This window comes from Choloepus didactylus, chromosome 7 (assembly GCF_015220235.1).
Source record: "Choloepus didactylus isolate mChoDid1 chromosome 7, mChoDid1.pri, whole genome shotgun sequence".
Lineage (NCBI taxonomy): Eukaryota > Metazoa > Chordata > Mammalia > Pilosa > Megalonychidae > Choloepus > Choloepus didactylus.
In genome coordinates, this window is record NC_051313.1 from 43,067,480 (window position 1) to 43,089,672 (window position 22,193).

Genomic DNA, 22,193 nt, shown 5'->3' on the forward strand with positions numbered 1-22,193 from the left:
TTCTGCTATATTAAAACATTTCTACCAAAAATTCAAAAATAAGGAGGGAGGCCTCTGCCTGCAGCCATAGGCCTTGGCCGAGGTGAGTTGGGTGGACTCCACGGAGAATGGGGTTGTCACAGGTGCAGGTTCCAGGTGCGGACCATTTGCCGAGCATCCCCTGCGGGTGCACTGTTGTACCAGGTGCTGTGAGGAGCAGAAGTGACATGTGAAACATGGCTCCCAGCCTCCAGGAATGTAAAGTAATCATCTGTGTGCCTGAAGCAATGAGCAAACTACATAAACCATCATTTCATGAAATTCTGAATCTGGCGGTGTGGCAATTGGTGCTGGAGTTGAGGGATGTGAGAAGTGAGCGTGTGGAGAAGGAAAGGGTCTCCTTGGAGGATGGTTGGATTTAGAAACTACCTCACACCCAGCCCTAAGCCTGCAGAGCTGTGGGTATTAGGTTGCAGAAGAGGCTGCTGGCAGAAGAATGAGGCCAGGGACATTGGCTTACAGAGAATTCAACATGGTTCCCCAGAATGATGGAAAATAGGGTTCCAGTTGTGTTTTTTTTTTTTTTCAAATAATGATGAGAAGGAGCATTAGACCAAGGTCAGGGACCCATTCAATGCAGCTTAATGGAAGGAGATAATTTAGAGTCTAGTAGGAGACTAGAGATCCTTGTAAGCACCTCCTCTCAATGATTTTAGAAACAACAAAAACCCGTTGACCGTGCTTCCATTCTGGCTGCCCCCATCCCTTCTCTACACATCACCAATGTCCCTGCATGCACCTGCTCTGTCATCAGCTCTGTGCTTTTAGTTTCCTTTGCTCTGCCTGTCTTGCCCTTCTACCTAGAAAATACTAGCTCTGATGTCACCTTCTTGAGCTTCTCTGCTCCCACCCCAACTAACCTTGCCAAAAGAATGGATTTTTTTTCCCTTCTTGGAGTTCTTATAGCATTTCATACATAGCCCCTGTTATGCTGCCCATCTCATATACTATTATAGCCTCTTCTCCGTAGACCATTAACATCTTAAGAGGTGTGTCTTATTTATTCTCACTGATGATCCAAGTGCCTAAGGAGAGTGTTTGACAGCCAGCACATACTCAACAGATATTTATTGGATGAATGAATGAGTAGATACATGAATAAATGCCCCAGGATAACTCCTGGCTGACTCAGTGGCCCCATGGGATTGGTGTATGCTTTGGATTTGGTAATTCCTTGGTCTTTATCTTGATGAAGTACCATTAGTTAATGGATTTGATAACCACTTGAAGGTTATACCTTGGAGACTTAAAGACTTTGTGATTAGGCTGTTCTAGAAAAAGAAACTTTTAATGTGTACTAAAGCTCTTTGCTCCAAGACAGCTTCCAAATCCAACCCAAACTAAGGCAGTCTGCATTCAAAGGTATTGTATACACCTCCAGAATTTTGCATGTTCTCAAGGGATGTATATATTTGGTGTATCAAGTTATGTGCTCATGGATAGGATGGCTTTGGATAACTTTCAGGTGTTTGAAGGTCTTTGGAGATAGGAGAAATCTTTGGAGGAAAGGCAATGACCCAGCTGCCACGTGGTCCCTCAGAGGAAATGCTGGGAGGGAGATAGTGTCCAGGAGGGTGAGGGCAGCAAGCTGATTCTCTCAGGGGTCTGGCTGAAGACCCTCTGTATTAGTCAGGGTTCTCTAGGGAAACAGAATCAACAGGAGATATCTGTAAATATGAGGTTTTAAAGAAGTATCTCACAAAACTGTGGGGATGCATGAGTCCAAATTCCATAGGGCAGGGTGTGAACTGGCAATTCCAATGAGGGTCTTCAATGAATTCCTCAGGAGAGACTGGCTGTCTGTAGAAGAATTGAAAGTTCTCTCTATTCTCCTTTAGAAGTCTTCGATTGATTGGGTTAAATCCAGCTGATTGAATTCTCTCATTGTGGAAGACACTCCCTTCATTGGTATAATCAGCCACAGATGCAATCAATAAACCAGGCTTCTGGTTTATTAACCAGCCGCAAATGCCCTTGCAGTAATGGTTAGGCCAGTGCTTGCTTGACCAGACACACCTGGGCACCATCACCTGGTCAAGTTGACACATGAACCTAACCATCACAACCCTGTATGCCATCTGTTTATTAACATTCTTCTTAACCCTGAAACAACCCTCTTTGGTGATGAAGTCCTTGTTGCCTTTTTGTTACAAATTGTTTGGGATATTAAAGCAGTGGCCAACAAAGTTCTGTGGCTCAGAAGCCAAAACCATTAGGAAAAAAGAATACAAAGGCCTTCTAAAGAAGCAAAATTTTCCAAAATAAACTTCCCTAGAATGAGACTCATTCACTGATTGTTTTTTCTTATAGTATGTTTTTAGCTATTGTTTAAAAAATTCAAGCAAAGGAAAGGGCATAAGAAAGAAAGAAAAAAACCTCTCAATATCTTTCTGCCCAGAGACAGCCATCAGTCTTTTGATGATTATCTTTCCTGAACACATGCAGATTTATCTGTTTATATATGTAAAATGTGTATCAGTGGAATCATATGATATATGCTATTTTGCGGTCTTCATATATGCATGAATGTATGTATGCATGAACACACACATATACTTAAAATTATAAAGTATTCCAATTTATGAAAGTGAAATAATTTATTAAACCAAGGCTGTTTTGAGGGTCCTTTTGTTTGCATTCAGTATTTCATTATTATAAATAACACTGCAAAGAGCATCCTTGGACACGTATCTTTGCACTCTTCACAGATTATCTTCTTAGGATAAATTCCTAGGAGCGAAAGAGCTAGATTGGGAAGTATGAATGTGTAAAATATTTATGTGATTTTCAAAGTGTTCTCTGGAAAGGTTAGCCAACTTGTATCCCCACCAACAATAAACAAGGTGCCCATTCCCCTGGCCCCTCACCAACACTGAGCTTTGTCAGGGTTTTCTTTTTGTATGTGTGGGAATTGGCTGTCTGGGTCCTTTGTCTGTCTTTCCATTGAGGGTTCACTTTTATTTTAATAATTTGAAGGATTTCTTTGCATTAACCTTTCCTCAGTCCCATATGTAGCAAACAGTTTCTTCAAACTGTCATGGAAATATTTTCAACCTTTTTACAATTTTACTTTGGCTATATGAAAGCATTTGTTTTATGCAGTTGTGTTTATCAGTCTTTCTATTTCTGCTTCCTAAGTGTTGTATCATTATTAGAAAGTCCATTCCTATTCCAAAAGTATAAAATGCTGACATATTATCTTTAGTCCTTTTAACATTTCCTTTTTTAGATTTAAGTATTGGATATCTCTAGAATCTATTTGCTGAAATACAGCTAAAACATTATTTATTTCTAAATGCCAGTTGTCCACAAGTCATTTATTAAGTGATCCACCTTTCTGCATTGATATGAAACACCCTTAAATTTAAAAAAATAGAAATTTAATATATGCTTAATTTCTGGACTAACCTTCCCATTGATCTGACTGTTTATTCCTGCAGCTTACTGCTGTCATTGCTGTAGTTTTAGAATATATTTTAGAAACCAGTAGGAAAATCTCCTCCTCTGTCTTTTGTTTTGCCCTCATTTTCTTAAGTTAAAGTCAGTTTGGATTTTTAGTGTTATTGCATCTAATTTATAGAATAATTTAGGCAAAAATTATGTTTTTAATGTATCCATCTGTCCAATATTAGAATATCATTTTTATTTATTCAAGTTTTATTTTAGGGCATGTGATGGTTAGGTTCATGTGTCAGCTTGGCCAGGTAGTAGTACCGAGGTGTCTGGTCAAGCAAGCATTGGCCTAACTGTTACTGCAAGGACATTTGTGGCTTGGTAATAAACCAGAAGGCTGGTTTATTAAATCATCAGTCAATTGGCTGCAGCTGTGACTGATTACATCAATGAAGGGCGTGTCTTCCACAATGAGAGAATTCAATCATCTGGATTTAATCCAATCAGTTGAAGACTTTAAGCGAGACAGGTAGAGGACCTTCACGTCTTCTTCAGCTAACCAGTGAAGCGTTTCCTGAGGAGTTCATCGAAGTTGCCAGCTTGTTTCCTGAGGAGATCATCAAACACGTTCATTGAAGTTGTCAGTTCACTGCCTGAGGAGTTCATGGAACATCTTTATTGAAGTTGCCAGTTTGCTGCCTGCCCCATGGAATTTGGTCTCATGCATACCTACAGTTACATGAGATACTTTTATAAAATCTTATATTTATAGATATCTCTTGTTGATTCTCTTTCCCTAGAGAACCCTAATATATAACTTGGCACCAGGAGTGTTTTTTGAGAAATAGAATTTTAAAATGTGCTTTTACAACTGATTTCCTACTCTGTTTAGATTCAAAAGCACTAATGACTCCATTTCCAATAATCACGATGGCACTGACAATCCATGGCGTGAGTTGGCAATGGAGATATGCAAAATATCACTATTTGATTCTCCTAATCATACTCTTGTATGAAGCAAGGCTCTGGGTGACAGTGTTTTTGACAACTTAACAGAGTTTTGCAGAGTTAAGAGGTATAATGATGTTGGCTGGTTGCTCTTAGATACTCTGGATAAAGTTATAAGAGAAAGGGACGAGCTAAAGGTTTCAAATTTGAAACTTAAGCACCGTATGACAGATGTAAAGGTTTCTATGTGTGCCCTGAAGGAAAATCTTATTTCCTGTGGCCGCAGACTTCAGATTTTGGAAAACCAGGCTCAGAGACTCATTGTGTGAGTAGCAGATTTACAATGTAAACTAAAATCTCAACCTCACAGGGTGTCTGCTGTTAAAGTAAAGGCATTGATTGGAAAAGAATGCGATCCTGAAACTTGGTATGGGGACATATGGAATGATAATAATGGCAGTGAGGACATTGGAACTCTGGATTCTGCTGAGTCATTGTTAGATACACCTGTAGTGGTCTGTCCTGAGGAAACAGCTCCCCCACCTCCACTCTGCCCTGAGGAGCCTGCCATCCAAACTCCACCTAAAGAGATTAACCCTTCAGTGCCTGCTAAACCTGTAACCACCTCCCATGAGGAAGAAGACCTCATTCCTGTGTCTGGAGAGATTAATCCTGTTTCAGGAGATGAAACTGCAACAGAATGCCCTGAGGTAAATGGCTTGAAGGATACTTCTAATTCTTTTCATGACCCACCCCCACCACCAGTCATTGTTTCAAGACCTATAACTAGATTAAAGTCCCAACAGGCCCCGAAGGGTAAGTTACAAAGTTATATTCCAAAAAAACTGTATGAGTTTTGCAACGTATAAAAAGAGAAATCAGAGGAATATGTGTGGGAATGGATATTAAGGGTGGGGCATAATGGTGGAAGGAATATAAAGTTGGATCAGGCTGAATATACTGATATGGGCCCACTAAGCAGAGATTCTGCATTCAGTGTTGTAGTTTGTGGGGTTAGAAAGGGTGTTAACAGTTTGTTTGGGTGGTAAGCTGAAACGTGGATCAAAAGGTGGCCGACATTACCTAAGGTCCAAATGCCAGAACTGCCCTGCTATAATGTAGAGGACAGGATTCAAAGGCTTAGAGAGATTGGAATGCTAGAATGGATTTATCATGGGAGACCTGCTCACACACCCCTGGAATGTCCAGAGGACACACCTTTTACCAGGACTCTGAGGAATAAATTTGTGAGACTAGCTTCGTCATCCCTGAAGATCTCTGTTGTTGCCCTTCTCTGTAGGTCAGATATTACTGTGAGAACTGCTGTCACTGAGCTAGAATCCTTAAACACAATGGGGATAATCAGATCCTGAGTCGGCAGAAGCCACGTGGCAACAATTAATCATCAAAGACAAGGTGGGTGTGACTACCATAATGGAAAACAGGCTCAAGGCAGCAGTCAAAATAATCTGACTTATAGAGACTTGTAGCGTTGGTTAGTAGTTCATGGAGTACCTAGCAGTAAAATAGATGGGCAGTCTACTGAATTTTTGTTTGAGCTGTATAAGCAGGAGAATTCTAGGTCAAGTGAACAAAAGTCTACCTTGAATTACAAAAACAGAGAGTGACAGCCCCATAATCAATTTCCAGACTTGAGACAGTTGACAGTTCCAGAGCCCCTTGAATGAGGGGAAGGCCGGGTAACTTTGGGGAAGGACCCATTACAGTGCCAAAAATTTACACTGTTAATCTTCCTCCCAGCCTTCCCCAGGGGAACCTATAGCCTTTTATCAGGGTAATTGTGCGTTGGGGAAAAGGAAATGATCAGATATTAGGGGGATTGTTAGACACTGGTTCAGAAGCAACATTAATTCCAGGAGACCCAAAACATCACTCTGGTCCACCAGTCAGAGTTAGGGCTTATGGAGGTCAGGTGATCAATGGAGTCTTAGCTCAGGTCTGTCTCACAGTGGGTCCAGTGGGTCCCTGGACCAATTATGTGGTTATTTCCCCAGTTCCAGAATGCATAATTGGAATAGACATACTCAGCAACTGGCAGGATCCTCACGTTGGTTCCCTGACTCATGGAGTAAGGGCTATTATCATGGGAAAGGCCAAGTGGCAGCCTTTAGAACTGCCCCTGCCTAGCAAAACAGTAAACCAGAAGCAATACCAGATTCCTGGAGGGATTTATGCCATTCTTAAGGACTTGAAGGATGCAGGGGTGGTGATTCCCACCACATCCCCATTCAACTCTCCTATTTGACCTGTGCAGAAAGCAGATGGGTCTTGGAGGATGACAATGGATTACTGTAAGCTTAACCAGGTGGTGATTCCAATTGCAGCTGCTGTTCCAGATGTGATTTGCTTGAGCAAATCAACACATCCCCTGGTACCTGGTGTGCAGCTATTGATCTGGCAAATGCTTTTTTCTCAATAGCTGCTAGTAAGGACCACCAGAAACAGTTTGCACTCAGCTGGCAAGGCCAGCAGTATACATTCACTGTGCTATCTTAGGGGTATATCAGCTCTCCAGCCCTATGTCATAACATTGTCTGCAGGGATCTTGATTGTTTCTCCCTCCCACAAGACATCACACTGGTCCATTATATTGATGATATCATGTTGATTGGACATAGTGGGTAAGAAGTAGCAACTACTCTACATTTGTTGGTAAGGTGTTTGCATGGCACAGGATGGGAGATAAATCCAAGAAAAACACAGGAGACTTCCACCTCAGTAAAATTTCTAGGTGTCCATGTAGAGATATCCCTTCTAAGGTGAAGGATAAGCTGTTGTGTCTGGCCCCTCCTGTGACCAAAAATGAGGCACAGTGCTTAGCTGGCCTCTTTGGATTTTGGAGAGAACATATTCCTCATGTGGGTGTGCTACTTCAGCCCATTTACTGAGTGACCAGAAAAGTTTCTAGTTTTGAGTGGGGACCAGAACAAGATGAGGCTCTGTGACAGGTCCAGGCTGCTGTGCAAGCTGCTCTGCCACTTGGACCATATGATTCAGCTGATCCAATGGTGCTGGAAGTGTCAGTGGCAAATAGAGATGCTGTTTGGAGCCTTTGGCAGGCTCCTATAGGAGAATCACAATGTAGGCCCTTAGGATTTTGAAGTAAAGCCTAACCATCCTCTGCAGATAACTGCTCTCCCTTTGAGAAACAGCTTTTGGCCTGTTATTGGGCCTTAGTAGAGACAGAATGCTTAACCATGGGCCACCAAGTTACCATGAGACCTGAGTTACCTATCATGAGCCGGGTGTTGTCCAACCCACCAAACCATAAAATTGGGCGTGCACAGCAGCACTCCATCATAAAATGGAAATGGTATATATGAGATAGAGCTTGAGCAGGTCCTGAAGGCACAAGTAAGTTACATGAAAAAGTGGCCAAAATGCCTACGGCCCCACTACTTCCACCTTACCTTCTCTTTCCCAGCCAACAGCTATGGAAATCTTGAGGAGTTCCTTACAATCAGTTGACCGAGGAACAGAAAACTTGGGCCTGGTTTACAGATGGTTCTGCACGATATGCAGGCACCACCCGAAAATGGACAGCTGCAGCACTGCAGCCCCTTTCTGGGATGTCCCTGAAGGACAGTGGTGAGTGGAAATCCTCCCAGTGGGCAGAACTTCGAGCAGTGCACTTGGTTGTTCACTTTGCTTGGAAGAAGAACTGGCCAGAGATGCATTTGTATACTGATTCACAGGCTATTGCTAATGGTTTGGCTGGGTGGTCAGGGACTTGGAAGGAACATGATGGGAAAATTGGTGACAAGTAAGTCTGGGGAAGAGGTATGTGGATAGACCTTTCTGAGTGGGCAAAAAACATGAAGATATTTGTGTCCCATGTGAATGCTCACCAGAGGGTGACTTCAGCAGAAGATTTTAATAATCAAGTGAATAAGATGATCTGTTTGATGGATACCGATCAGCCTCTTTCCCAAGCCACTCCTGTCATTGCCCAATGGGCTCATGAACAAAGTGGTCATGGTGGTAGGGATGGAGATTATGCATGGTCTCAGCAACATGGGCTTTCACTCACCAAAGCTGACCTGGCCACAGCCACTGCTGACTGCCCAACCTGCCAGCAGCAGAGACCCACACTCAGTCTCCAATATGGCACCATTGCCCGAGGTGATCAGCCTGCTACCTGGTGGCATGTTGATTACATTGGACCACTGCCATCATGGGAGAAGCAGCAATTTGTTCTTACTGGAATAGACACATACTCTGGATATGGGTTTGTCTTCCATGCACAAAATGCTTCTGCCAAAACTACCATCCGTGGACTTACAGAATGTCTTGTTGACCATCACGGTATTCCACACAGCATTGCTTCTGACCAACAAACCCACTTCACAGCGAATGAAGTGAAGAAATGGGCACATGCTCATGGGATTCTCTGGCCAAGTTCCCCATCATCCAGAGGCAGCTGGGTTGATAGAACAGTGGAATGGCCTGTTGCAGACTCAATTACAGCACCAACTAGGTGGCAGTACCTTGCAGGGTTGGGGCAGTGTTCTCCAGGAGGCTGTGTATGCTCTGAATCAGCATCCACTCTATGGTGCTGTTTCTCCCATAGCCAGGATTCATGGGTCCAGGAGTCAAGCGGTGGAAACAGGAGTGGCATTACTCACTATCACTCCTAGTGATCCACTATGAAAATTTTTGCTTCCTGTCCCTGCAAGCTTAAGTTTCTGCTGGTCTACAAGTCTTAGTTCCAAAAGGAGGAGTGCTTCCATCAGGAAACACAACAATAATTCCACTGAACTGGAAGTTAAGACTGCCACCTGGCCTCTTTGGGCTTCTTATGCCTCTGAATCAACAGGCAAGGAAGGGGATTACTGTACTGGCTGGGGTGATTGATCCTGACTATCAAGGGGAAGTAGTACTGCAACTACACAATGGAGGTAAAGAAGAGTTTTCCTGGCATACAGGATATCCCCTTGGGCATCTCTTAGTACTACCGTGCCCTGTGATTAAAATCAATGGAAAACTGCAACAACCCAATCCAGGCAGGACTACCAATGGCCAAGAAACTTCAGGAATGTAGGTCTGGGTCACCCCACCAGGCAAAGAACCATAGTCAGCTGAAGTGCTTGCTGAGGGTAAAGGGAATGTGGAATGGGTAGTGGAAGAAGGTAGTGATAAATACGAACTATGACTACGTCACCAGTTACAGAAACAAGGACTATGATAACGTGAATATTTCCTGCTTGTTTTGTTATAATATTTAGGTTAAAGGGAATCAATTTTAAGAGTTAATATCACCCAAGGACTTGCATTCTATTCTGGAGAGATTTAGTGTGTTTCCAGTTGTATGTATTGTTAGATGAAGTATATATCTGTTATTGTTCTCTACTTAGAGATAAAATATGGTTTAAAGCAATGTGTGTAACTGCCAAGTTGACAAGGGGTGGACTGTGATGATTAGGTTCATGTGTCAACTTGACCAGGTGATAGTACCCAGGTGTCTGGTCAAGCAAGCACTGGACTGTTACTGCAAGGACATTTGTGACTTAAATCATCAGTCAGTTGTTGCACCTGTGACTGATTACATCAACGAAGGGCATGTCTTTCACAATGAGAGAATGCAATCAGCTGGATTTAATACAATCACTTGAAGACTTTTAAGTGAGACAGATAGAAGGCCTTCACTTCTTCTTCGGTTAACCAGCGAAACGTTTCCTGAGGAATTCATTGAAGTTGCCAGTTCGTTTCCTGAGGAGTTCATGGAACATCTTCATTGGAGTTGCCAGTTTGCTGCCTGCCCTGTGGAATTTGGACCCAGTTACGTGAGACATTTTTATAAAATCTTTTATTTATAGATATGTCTTGTTGATTCTGTTTCCCTAGAGAACCCTAACTAATAAAGGGCATAAGCAGAATTTTTAAAATATTTTCTTAAATTTAAGTTCTTCAACTTCTTATTCAATCTATGTCAAGATCTGGGAAGGGTCGAGATTTTACCTTGCCTACGTGCAAACAAGTTAGCCTGCCGCAGTGTCATGGGTGCTGGCAGAGGACGGGAGGCTCCTTGGTCAGAGGCAGAACGGCTGCTTGAGCTTCACATTGACCCAAGTTCCACGGTGGGTGCTACTCAGGCACCATAGGTTTGCTTCACAGCTGAGGATCCCTACACTTAGGAAACCCTAATGAAGGGTCAAGACAAGCTTCCTTGAGCTAGCTGATGAAGAACAAGACGAGTAAATCAAGTGAAAAGGGAAGAAAGAGTATTCCAGACAAAGAAAGCCACATATGCAAAGGCCCTGTGGTGGGAAAAAACATAGCAACTAAAATGAGAAAAAGGCCGCAATGGTGACTCCATTATCTTTTGGCTTAATACTGCTAAAACAAACACATGAACAAAACAAAAACAAACAAAAAACCTGTTTGTTTTTCTCATCATAAATGATCTGTTTATTTTAACTGAATAATGTAGACTGTTTTCCTTTATGTTTGTAGTATATTGTTTTTACTAGGATTTGTGGTGGTTGTTCAGTCTTAAAGAAATTTTCCTAAGATCCAGAGAACCTCTTCATTCTGGAATACAGCCTTTTAATACATTTTTGAGTATTTTCCTTTTGTATTACTTATGGCCCTTTCTTTAACCATGTGATAAATTGTTGTTGTCTATCTTCCATAATTATGTTCTCTCTGAAAAAATTCCATCTGCCTTGTTTCCACTGTATCCCAAGATTGAGAACCTTTTTTAGTTTCAATATTGATCTTTTCTATTTTTACTTTTTAAAAAATATATCATAGTTGTGGAAATGGAAATTTGGGGAGAACTGCGCTATTGCCATCTTTTCCACAACTTCTGGGTCTGTTATTGAGAGAGCCACTTTATAAGTGCTTTCTCTCAACTCTTTGAAACGATTCCAAGGAAGCATTGAGAGAATCCCTATGTTTAAAATAACCATTTCAATTTTTAAAAGTCTTCCCTCTCATTTCTCAAGATTATATTTATTTGCATACTGAAATTATATTTATTTATGACAAGGAATTGGGGAACATCATCTTCCTGACTGTTGGATGAAATATGTAATCATTTAGGTGTGGCCAGTCAAGGAAATTGTGGAAAGACTTCCTGCCTCCAAATATCTCTCTAGGCACTGTGGTACCCAATAGTTCACCAATAAAGGTTCATGTATAAAATTCATTTATCAGGTTTAGTTACCTGGAGGGGTCCTTTACTCTCTCCAAGATGGATATGTTTCTATGGAAGTGAGAAAGTGGAAAGTGGAATGGTGAAGTCTTGGACGGAAGTGAAACAACAGAAAAACTCAATTTGAAAAATTATTTTCTAGGAAATTTTTCTGAAATACTGAGACATTTTTGGATAGTTAAATTTTATCTTGAATAATAAGAATTCTTAAGGTAATATGCTCATTAATGTGTTTCCCACCCTTTACTCTTCAAGAATTATACAGTAAGAAGAGTTTTGTGAGGACGTATCTCAGCAGAGCACAACAGACAGCACAACTCATGGTGAAAGAAAACAGCCAATTTATTTTTCAAGAAGACTCCCATTTTCACAAGAGAGGAAAGAGATCCAATGCCTTCTCTGGGTTTTCTCTTGTCGACTTTTGATCTAGATGTTAGTGGATGTGCTGCTGGCCTCCTCACAAGAAGCAAAATAGAAACGCAGAGAAATTTGTCCTAGACTAGGAAAAAATTCCTGTTTTCAAAATCTGTGGTGATAAAGTAATAATAAAGAAATAGAAACTTTCAATAATGGTAGTTCAAAATGGAACTCAGACCAAATTTCACCTGGCAAAATCTTATTGAATAGTTTTGTTGGTTCTTTAATTTTGGGGGGTAGCCTTCTTTTTTGAAAATGAATGTTTTGGGTATTTGTTGTTATTACAGACAGATACTAATGTGTAGAAATAGAATGAGTTTCTCTGTTTACATGTTGATGAGTTTATGTTTCACTGATCATAATTCATTGATTAAAAACACACATCATTGTTTAAGGTACTACTAAGAAAAAAAAAATTCTGCCTATGGAACTCTGATGTGCTTACAGTGTTATAAGGTGTATCCTCATTTCAAAGACATTAACATGAAAATAATTCACATCTTAGAACCAACAAGATGCAATATTTTTCTAAAATTGATAAAACCAATGGAAATTGACATCCTCAACAGCTTGTCCAGCTATCTGAAATATTTAACAATGAAGTCAATGAATAAATTTGTACTTTAAAATTCCATTTACCAGATATGATATTTCGAAGAACAACTAAGATTACTGATAGAACACTGTTAATATTCAGAGGATTAACAAAGTGACCTTAAATCTGTAAAGGATGTCAAAAATTTCCTTTTATGTCTTTAAGAATTCCCACTATTTGATCTTTTCCCTCCGGTCAAGGCAATCCTAACCCTGCATTATTGACCCAGGCCCTTCCTAACTCTTTTGCAGCTTTTTGAGCAAGACCTTTTGTTCCCACTGGAAGCTACCACCCATCCTCAGAAACGAATTTTATCACTTAACGTCACCACTGAGTTTAGTCTAAAATTCTGCTCCACTCACCTCATTCCTGAGAATTCCAGGAAGTCTTATTCCTGAGCTCATGATATGGCTTAAAGGTTTGAGTGACTACCTGAGAAGCATATTGTTATTTTAATCTGAAGAGCATTTAGTTTGTGGGGCATCTGCTTGGGCAAGAGGATTTGTACATAGTGAGCAGTTACTCAGAATCATTCCATCATTGCCCTCGTGGTATTCCAGCATGTTTCCTTCCGTTTCCTTTTTAACCCATATACATTTTTGCATAGTAGAGGTCATTTTATATGCAATTTGTATGATGATTTTTTTCACTTAACCTCTCATGTTATTAAAAGAATGTTGTTAAATGCTTTTAAATAGTTGATTGTTTTATTCTGCAGATGTATTAACTCTTCCCCTATTGTTTTTTTAAGCCATATCCATTTTTTTTTCCTAAATACTGTCAAAATGAACATCTCTGAATGTAAATTTCTGCCCACATTTTGACTGAGGGACAACATCAACTTTAATACAATCAATTTGTACTTTAAATTGCTTTGAATACTAAAAAGGTCATAACAATGTATAACCCCACTGAAAGTATAGTGGGGTATATGAGAGGATGGTTGCATTTATTTAAATCTATTATCATATCAGTTCAAAGCTAAACTAACTAGGAAAACTGAGACAGACAGATAAAGTCATCTTATGCCTGGTGACAATATCAGTTATGGTTGGACCTGGGTATCTACTGTCCTCTCCACTTAGCCAGTATCTTCACTGCTTCCCTACAGTCCCGTGGAAATTCACTATCCTTAAAATTGTATGAGAGGATCAGTAAACTTCCCCCAGGAGCCCCAGAGGTACCCACCTCACTCTTATTTGGTCTTCCCCTCCAATAAGTTGTACTCATCTCCAAAATCCTCAACCCAAGATCCATTTCTGCCTTGCAAACCAAACAAACACTTCTGTTTTGTTTTGCTTTGTGTCCAGACTAATTCTTAGCATCTCTTCTGCCTGCAAGCAATTTGCCACCTCATTCTGTAAGACTGGCCCCAGCAGAAATGCAGTCTCAAAGGATTCCTGGGAGAAAGCGAGGCCGACCCCCACTTCACTCAACACCAATGAAGATGGCAGTTCATAATCTTTATTCTGCTTCAGCTGGCCCCTTGCCAGCAGTGAAGCTCCCAAAGAAAAGAGGGCGGAAACCCGGGTACAAGGTATGTTTCTATCATCTCCTTTTTCCAAAGTTGTATTGGGCCAGGCCACAGGTGCTTGAGCAGATGAAAGCCTGAGAGCTCAGTAAAGATAGGATAAGAAAGAAGTTTCTCTCAATGAAGCATGTGACGAGGCCCCATTGTTACAAGATGGCACATAATGAATGCTGTTGTATGCATTTTTGTAAGTGGAAAAAGCAAATTACACCAGATGGGGAGAGCTGTAAAGCGAACAGATTTTAGGGTCATAGCTAAATACACATTATTAAACCTTGCATCTAAATTAGCGTTTCAGACATTGAGCTTTCCCCTGACTATTCCTACCAGTATGGCTCTTGAAGCTGCCTTCCAGAACCCATTCATCATTTATTTTAGTAGAAGCAGATGATGTTCTTCAGACATTTAAATTAATAATGCAAGCAGGCCAGTGTCAAAGGACATGAAAGAGTTTTCCCACACAGAGCCTCAGCGAGGAACTCATGATGAAAATTCAGGATCTTAATTCATAGTTTCCCGCTAATAAAAGGTGCTGACATCAAAGTTGGCTACAAAAAGACACAATGGGGAAAATTAAAATCCTGTGATCCCTTTAAGAATTAAAAATGATTTGGAGCGGGTATGGGTGGAGAATAAATCCTCTGAGGTAACCTCCATCTCGTAAACCAACCCACACCAGAGAGAGAGCTTCTCCTCTGAGATGTTTTTGAGAGGTTCTCGGAGAGGAGAGAATATTAAGCTTGTTCTCCACAAGCTTTTCGGGCATTAGAAAATGAACTTCAGAGGTTTTCCTTCGTTTATTTTCTTTGAAATGAAGGGCTTATGTTTCCATCTTGAGATCTAAATACTCAAGCCAAAATGCAAATTGGCAATTAACTCCCATATATTTAGAAAAATGTATGGAAATTATTTCAGGTCAGCAGAAAGACAAAGCTTCCGAAAGAGACGGTTAATGAATTCACCCTTTATCCCTTTGGTTCTCCCTGGTTCTTCCAAATGCTGGAAAATAAAAAAGGTTCATGTGGGAGGAAGGTTATTCAAAGTTATTTGGGGGTCATTGCTTTAAGTAAAAGGTTTTACTCAGCCTTCTCATGAGGTAAAGTCTTTAGGCACTGGTTATTTTTTTAACAAAGAGAATTGTGTCTCCAAAGCGGGCATAGGGTAGCTCTCACCAGCTCAGCTTCTGGCTCAGCTTGCTGGGGTCTGCGAGTTGCATCAGGAAGACTGGATCAGGGCAGCCTTTTAGTTTATAGATTCAGAGAGCAAATCCAGGATCTAAAGAAGCACACCAGAACCTTATCCTTCCTTTTGGCCTTTCTCCTACCCCCCTGAGAGCTGTGACCCAAGAATGAAAATTACCGACAGACACAGCTTTACTGGGGCCAGGAAAAATGGAAATTCTGTCCACGAAATGAACGTAATTTTGCAACTTTCCTGTCTCCTAAAAGAGGGCAGTTTTTAGTGTTCTTAATAGTCAGAGACACCTCAGGTCAGGAAGAAAACTATTGGGACTGGCTGGCTGATGATACAAGCAGGTCTTGTTCCTTTTGCCCCACAGTTTCCTTTTTGGGGACACCGGGACACAACTCTTCCTTGAATCCACCTCCCTAAATGCTGGCTGATCCCCAGGCTTCCAGGAACTCACCCAGCTCCTCCTAGAACCAGCCAGCCCCTGGCTTAGTGTTCTAGAAGAGTGTTTCCCAGACCAGGTACCAGTCTATAAGAAGTGTCTCCCCTCCATGATGACATAGGAAAAATAAGAACCATTAGAAAGTCCTCACAAACCTAAAATGATTCCACTTAAAGGATTATCCTTTATTCTGAAATATCCTCTTCCTACTATTCTGGTGTTAAAGTATTCTTTGTTTTATTAAATGTGTTATGTTGACAGGATTTGGTAATTTTTTAAATGTCCCTACTTGGCAAAATAAAGTTGGCAACCCATTTTGAAAATTTTCTAGACCCTAAAATCTCATTTTATCATTAATGAAAAGAGGATTAATTATTGAGAAGCCAGAAAGGACACTGTACAGTTTATCTCCATTTACCAAATGGCCACTAATTTGACAAGTTTAACTATCTAGGACACAGTTGGAGGGGGGTGGAGTGGCTGAAAAATTGGTTAAAAAAACACTGATTAAAAAAAAAAAATCCTGGCTAAGCAAAATAAGGTATTGCTTGATCTAACCTTAAAGATCTTGTATTTTATTACTTAAGAACGTGCTTTCAAAGTCTCATCTGAGTCTATTTACCTTTAGTGTAGGCACGTTTCCTATCAGCTGGATTATAACAATTTAGTAGCCTTCGATTTGAAGGTGAAGGTAAGTTGGGGAGAAAGACCGTACATACAACTGGACACTGAGAGAATAATAATTATTGTTATAATTATATGCGAATGATGTGATAAAATATAGAACAATAAAATAATATAACCATAACATTATCGATGTTATAAAATAAAAACATCATTATTTTATTATATCAATAATATCATAATTATAAGTATATATTTACATTTATTGCATTATCATGATAGAGTCAGAAGTTCTGGAGCTGTTGGCAGAACTGTGGCAGAAAGAGCCTTTGGCAGAGCTTTCCCCAGGAGATTCTGAGGGTGACGGGTTGGGCTGACTGTACCGCAGTTCCATGCTGGTTGACATTTGTCACTTCCTGCCTGGTCCTGTCAATCACCTCAGTGCCACTCCATGCTGCGGAAACTCTGTTCAAAGTGTGGACATGGTCTCTCCCTTTAAGACCCCAGCACAATTAACACAGGCTGTCATGTTTAACCACTTCTCTGAGCCTTGAGGATAATGTAAGTGAATTATGGGCAGAAAAGGAAAAATTAAACACCTTAGCGTTTAACAGGCCATGCCCCATCCCGGGGGCATCTGGCTGTCTCTCATCTGGGTCCAAGGCCTGCAGTCACATAGCTGGGACATGCTCACCACTGTGAGAGGATCACCCTGCCCCCTCCTCAATTCCCTCAAAGGAAGCAAAACCCTCTTAACATCATGTTTTCTATGAAGAGACATGCTCTGGTTTGCCATGAAAATAACCTTCTTCTTATCAAACCAAGCATTTACATCTCAGATGGAAGCATCTGTTATAGGAGTAGGTCCTTAGCTCAGAGATTCCCCAGGATCAAGAGGAAGATGTCCCTTACATTTCATAACTAAAAACACCACTGAGGTCATTTTGAAGATATAAAGGCAAAGAAAGAGGGCCTCCACCAAGGACGAATTCAGCTGATTATATCCCCAAATAGTAGGATTTATAGCTTCAATGTCTTTAAGATTGGGAGTCTGATTTAAGCAGGAAGAAGGTGTTGGATTTTTCAAATAGCCATTTGTCCCCACTACATGGCAATACTAATTGATACTAATTGTAGTAACAGTCATATGGAACATTTGTTGAGCCCTTTCTATTTTTGAGGCTCTGTGCTGAAGCATTTTATGTGCATTTTCTTATTTGATCGTTGGTTGTTTGACAGTGAGGGAGAATCAGAAAAACAGCAGGAATTGGGCAGGAATTAACCAAGGCCCCCCAGCCGGAGGCTATTTACTGTCAGGGCAGCAGCCTCTATACCCAGTAATCTTTTTGTATTATTGCCCAGAGTAGTAATTATTCCTCTGGTTTCAAAAAAAAGCAAATTATGTTCTCTTTATTTTATACATTAAGAAAAAGGTAACATGTTCTAGAAAGAATATCAGTCCCAAAATATTAAAAACAAATGGTTAAAATGTTGATTATTGCATTGGTCAAGATATAAACTCAGCTGCTATAATAAAGGCCAAATCATGGAGGCTTAAAGAAGATAAAAGTCAATTCCTCTCTCAAGTTGATATCTGAGTAGGCTGTCCAGGGCTAGTATTGCAGCTCTCTGGTGCTGGGGACTGTCAAACTTGCCTATTTCCAGAAAAGTCTTTGAATTTTGCATCAACTGACCCCTTTCCCCTTGGTGTCCTTCTGACCGCATGCCAGGGTTCGCAAACAAACTGCATGACAGAGACCCCCATGTACCTCCCCCCACCTCTCTTCACAAATTCTCCACCAAATGTCTTAGAGAAGGCCCGCCACAGAAAGACAGCTTGAGCAAGAAACTCTCCAGGCCGATTTTGGATCTGTAAATGGAAAAGAAAGACGAGCTGATCCCCGATTCCCAACTCCCTTTGGTGGAGACTCCAGCTGGCTGGGACAGGGACTTTATCCTTCTGCTTTATTCCACCATGATAGTTTAACAAGGCAAAGCACAGTCCCCTTGAGCAGATGTTGGCAGCAAGCTCTGGATGAAGAGTTGCCATATCCATTCGATCGAGGTTTTGAATTTCAGGTAAAAGTGCCAACGTTACCAGCATCTGTACAGGGCGTTGGCTTTGGAGGCCAACACTTAGCTCCATATGTCACAGCAAGGCATCCTGGGCAGCACATCTTCTTCTGGTCTTATGCTGCCAAGAAAGAGGCCCCTTCTCCCTCCCTCCTCTCCATTTTACCCAGTTTATTCTGCCAGATCTTGGTTTTTTATTTTTAAAAAATAAACTATATTTCAGAATAGTTTTAGATTTAGAGAAAAGCTGCAAAGATAAGTATGGGAGCGTTCTCATACACCGGTAGCCAGTTTCCCCTATTGTTAACATCTTACATTACTATGCTACATTTGTCACAACTAATGAACCAATAATGATACATTATTTTTAACTAAACTCCACATTTTATTCAGATTCCATTAGTTTTCCCTAATGTCCTTTTTCTCTTCCAGAATCCCATCTAGGATCCCCCATTACATTTAGTCATCATGACTCCTTAGGCACCTCTGGGCCGTAAGGTTTCTTGGACTTTCCTTGTTTTTGATGACTGTTAACAGTTTTGAGGGGTATTGGTCCAGTATCCTGTAGAAGGTCCTGCAATTTGGATTTGTCTGATGTTTTTCTCATGGTTAGACTGGGGCTATGGGTTTTAGGGAGAAAGATCCCAAAGGCAAATCCCCTGCTTATCACAGCATATCCAGGGCACATGCTATCAACATGTCTTGTCACTGTTGACGTTAACATTGATCACCTGGCTGAGCTAGTATTTCTCAAGTTTCTCCACAGTAAAGTTTCCCCCTCTCCATTTGCGCCCTTTGTAAGGAAGTCGCTGTGTGCAGCCCACACTTAAGGAGTGGGGAGTTATGCTCCACCTCCTTGAGCATGGAGTATCGACACACCTTATTTGGAAATCTTATGCATGGGAGGTTGTCTATTCTCCCCAATTTATTTACATATTTGATCACTTATTTACACCAGTATGGAGCCATTGATTTCTTTTTAATACTCTGAGTTAAAATCATTACTTTATTATGCTGTGGGTCATATTGTTCCAGTTTTGGTCGTTGGGAGCTCTGTCAGTTGGCTCTTGTGTCCCTTTGACATACCCCATCATTGTGTGTGGTGTTGTGTTTTTTGTTTTGTTTTGTTTTTAGCATTTCCCTATTTTCTGGTGCTATAAAATGCTCCAGGTTCATCCTATATATTTCCTGCCCCATCTTAGAATCAGCCATTTCTCCAAGGAGCCCTGGTTCCTTCTATTGGATAGTGGTGTTAGAAATCAAGATCTGAGGGTCCTGCTTTGTTTTGTTTAGTTTTTGGTCCATTTGAAAAAAAAAAAATACTCAAGGCAACAACAACAAAGACAAATGCTCTGCCAGAACAGATTAGGCAAGTTGGGGAGGGCCTTGTTCCACACACAGAAGAGGATTTGGGCTGGTAGACCTGGGCCCCAAATCACACCAGAGGGGACCTTTCCAGCCGGTGAGTTCCTATCTCTTAGTCCTCTGTTTTAGGACCTTTCTAAAATCAGGGGGGACACCCTTTGTGAAGCTGACTTATCTTGGCTCTTTCTATTAAGTAATGCAATGGAAATTCTAGAACACCATGTAAAGGGGTATTTCTACTGCTGGTTTAGTCTGTTACTAAAAAAAATTTAAGTCAAGTATTAGCCATAGTTGCATGAGTTTTATTCTTTCTTCAAAAATCCTGAAGTTGTTACAGATGGTGAATACAGAGGGGTTTTTTCCCAGCAGCCAGGGACTTATCTAATCTCTTTAATTGATTCACCTGGGCAGAAATGATGGGCAAAGATAACAGCTAACTTTAATTCTGTTAACTCATTTGGGATGGGGTCAATGGACAGATCCCTCTCTAATAAATGTTTGTGTTTTTTTTGTTTTTTGTTTTTTTTACTTATTGCCAAAAAAGCCAGGGTTTATTCTTTTTTTTTTTTTTTTTTTTACATTTTATTATGAAATAAATTCAAAGTTATAGGAACAGTTGCAAAAACAATACAAACCCCATACACAGAACTCCAGCACTCCCTGACCCCCCCTGATACCCCGATCCACTAACTTTAACATGTTGTCACACCACTATTTCTTTCCCTCCCTCCCTCCCTCTCTCCCTATTTATCATCCATCATCTATTGCTCTATTTTCTGAACATATGAGAGCTAGCTGCACACATCCTTGAACAAACACTATAATTCACATATACAATTCCCATGAACAAGAACATTCTTTTATGCACTCCCATTAAGTGCAGCTAAGAAGTACAAGAGATTCAACAATGATACAATGCTTACATTCTATATTCCTTTTCCTTATGTCTCAACTGTGTCCCTTTGAGCCTCCTGTCCTCTATCCTCAGATCCCATCCAGGTTCATCCTTGGCATTCAATTGTCATCTATTTAGACTGTCTTTTTTTTTTTTTCCCCCAATTGTGGAAACATATATACAGCCTAAATCTTCCCATTCCACCCCCTCCATAGCATTCCATTAGTGGGATTAATCACATTTGGAATGTTTGTAATGCTATCACCTTCCCACCATCCATTACTAGAAATGTCCCTTCACCTCAAACAGCAACCCTACACTCATTTCTTAACTCCCCATTGCCCCTTCCCCCATTTCTCTTAACCCATACTCTACTTTTCATCTCTATGGTCATATTCTCTGATAATTTCTTTGTGTTTACTGTGGGGCTTAAAATTAAACTCTTAAATCCATAACAGTCTTGTTTTTCTTTGATACCAACTTAATTTCAATAGGATACATAATCTATGTACTTATACTCCTCCATTCCCCTACCTTTATATAGTTCTTGTCAAAAATTACATATTTTACATTGAGCTCAAAACCACCGATTTGTCATTAGAGTTTGTGTATTTTATATCATGTAGGAAGTAAATAGTGGAGTTACAATTCAAAAATTATTGACTTCTATTTGTATTCCATTGTGGTCAGAGAATGTGCTTTGAATATGTTCAATTGTTTTTTTTTTTTTTAATTTATTGAGGCTTGTTTTATGTTCCAGCATAAGGTCCATTCTGGAGAAAGATCCATGATCACTAGAGAAAAATGAGTGTCCTGGTGATTTGGGATGTAAGGTTCTATATATGTCTGTTAAAATTCTCTTTATCTCTTTCTCCTTTCTTTGTTTCTCTGTCAGTAGGGCTCCTTTTAGTATCTGAAGTAGGGCAGGTATTTTGTTGGCAAACTCTCTCAGCATTTGTTTGTCTGTGAAAAATTTAAGCTCTCCCTCAAATTTGAAGGAGAGTTTTGCTGGATAAACTATTCTTGGTTGGAAATTTTTCTCTCTCTGAGTTTTAAATATGTCATGCCACTGACTTCTCACCTCCATGGTGGCCGCTGAGTAGTCACAACTTAGTCTTATGTTGTTTCCTTTGTATGTGGTGAATTGCTTTTCTCTTGCTACTTTCAGAACTTGCTCCTTCTCTTCAGTATTTTAGAGTCTGGTCAGAATATGTCTCAGAGTGGGTTTATTTGGATTTTTTCTATTTGGAGTTCACTGGTCATTTATGCTTTGTGTATTTATATTGTGTAGAAGGTTTGGGAAGTTTTCCCCAACAATTTCTTTGAATACTCTTTCTAGACCTTTACCCTTCTCTTCCCCTTCTGGGACACCAATGAGTCTTAAATTGGGGCGTTTTATTTTATCTATTGTATCCCTGAGATCCTTTTTTATTTTTTTTTATTTTTTTCTCCATTCTTTCTTTTGTTCTTTCATTTTCTGTTCTGTGGACCTCTAGGACACTGAGT

General features: G+C 40.4%; 1 protein-coding gene across 16 annotated transcripts in view; it reads left to right on the forward strand.

Moving 5' to 3' along the window:
• The window catches only part of SCML4 (Scm polycomb group protein like 4), a 129,969-nt gene that overhangs the window by 49,866 nt on the left and 57,910 nt on the right, over nucleotides 1-22,193 (forward strand). For 11 of the 16 annotated variants that reach the window (XM_037842465.1, XM_037842452.1, XM_037842464.1 and 8 more), the window contains one exon: nucleotides 13,880-14,106. In XM_037842465.1, coding sequence (XP_037698393.1) covers nucleotides 13,951-14,106 — 156 coding nt within the window. In that variant the 5' untranslated portion in view covers nucleotides 13,880-13,950. Of the gene's footprint in view, nucleotides 1-4,750; nucleotides 5,091-5,736; nucleotides 5,797-7,930; nucleotides 7,990-13,879; nucleotides 14,107-22,193 lie in introns of those variants that run through there. The other 5 variants (XM_037842455.1, XM_037842460.1, XM_037842461.1 and 2 more) reach the window with 3 other exon arrangements.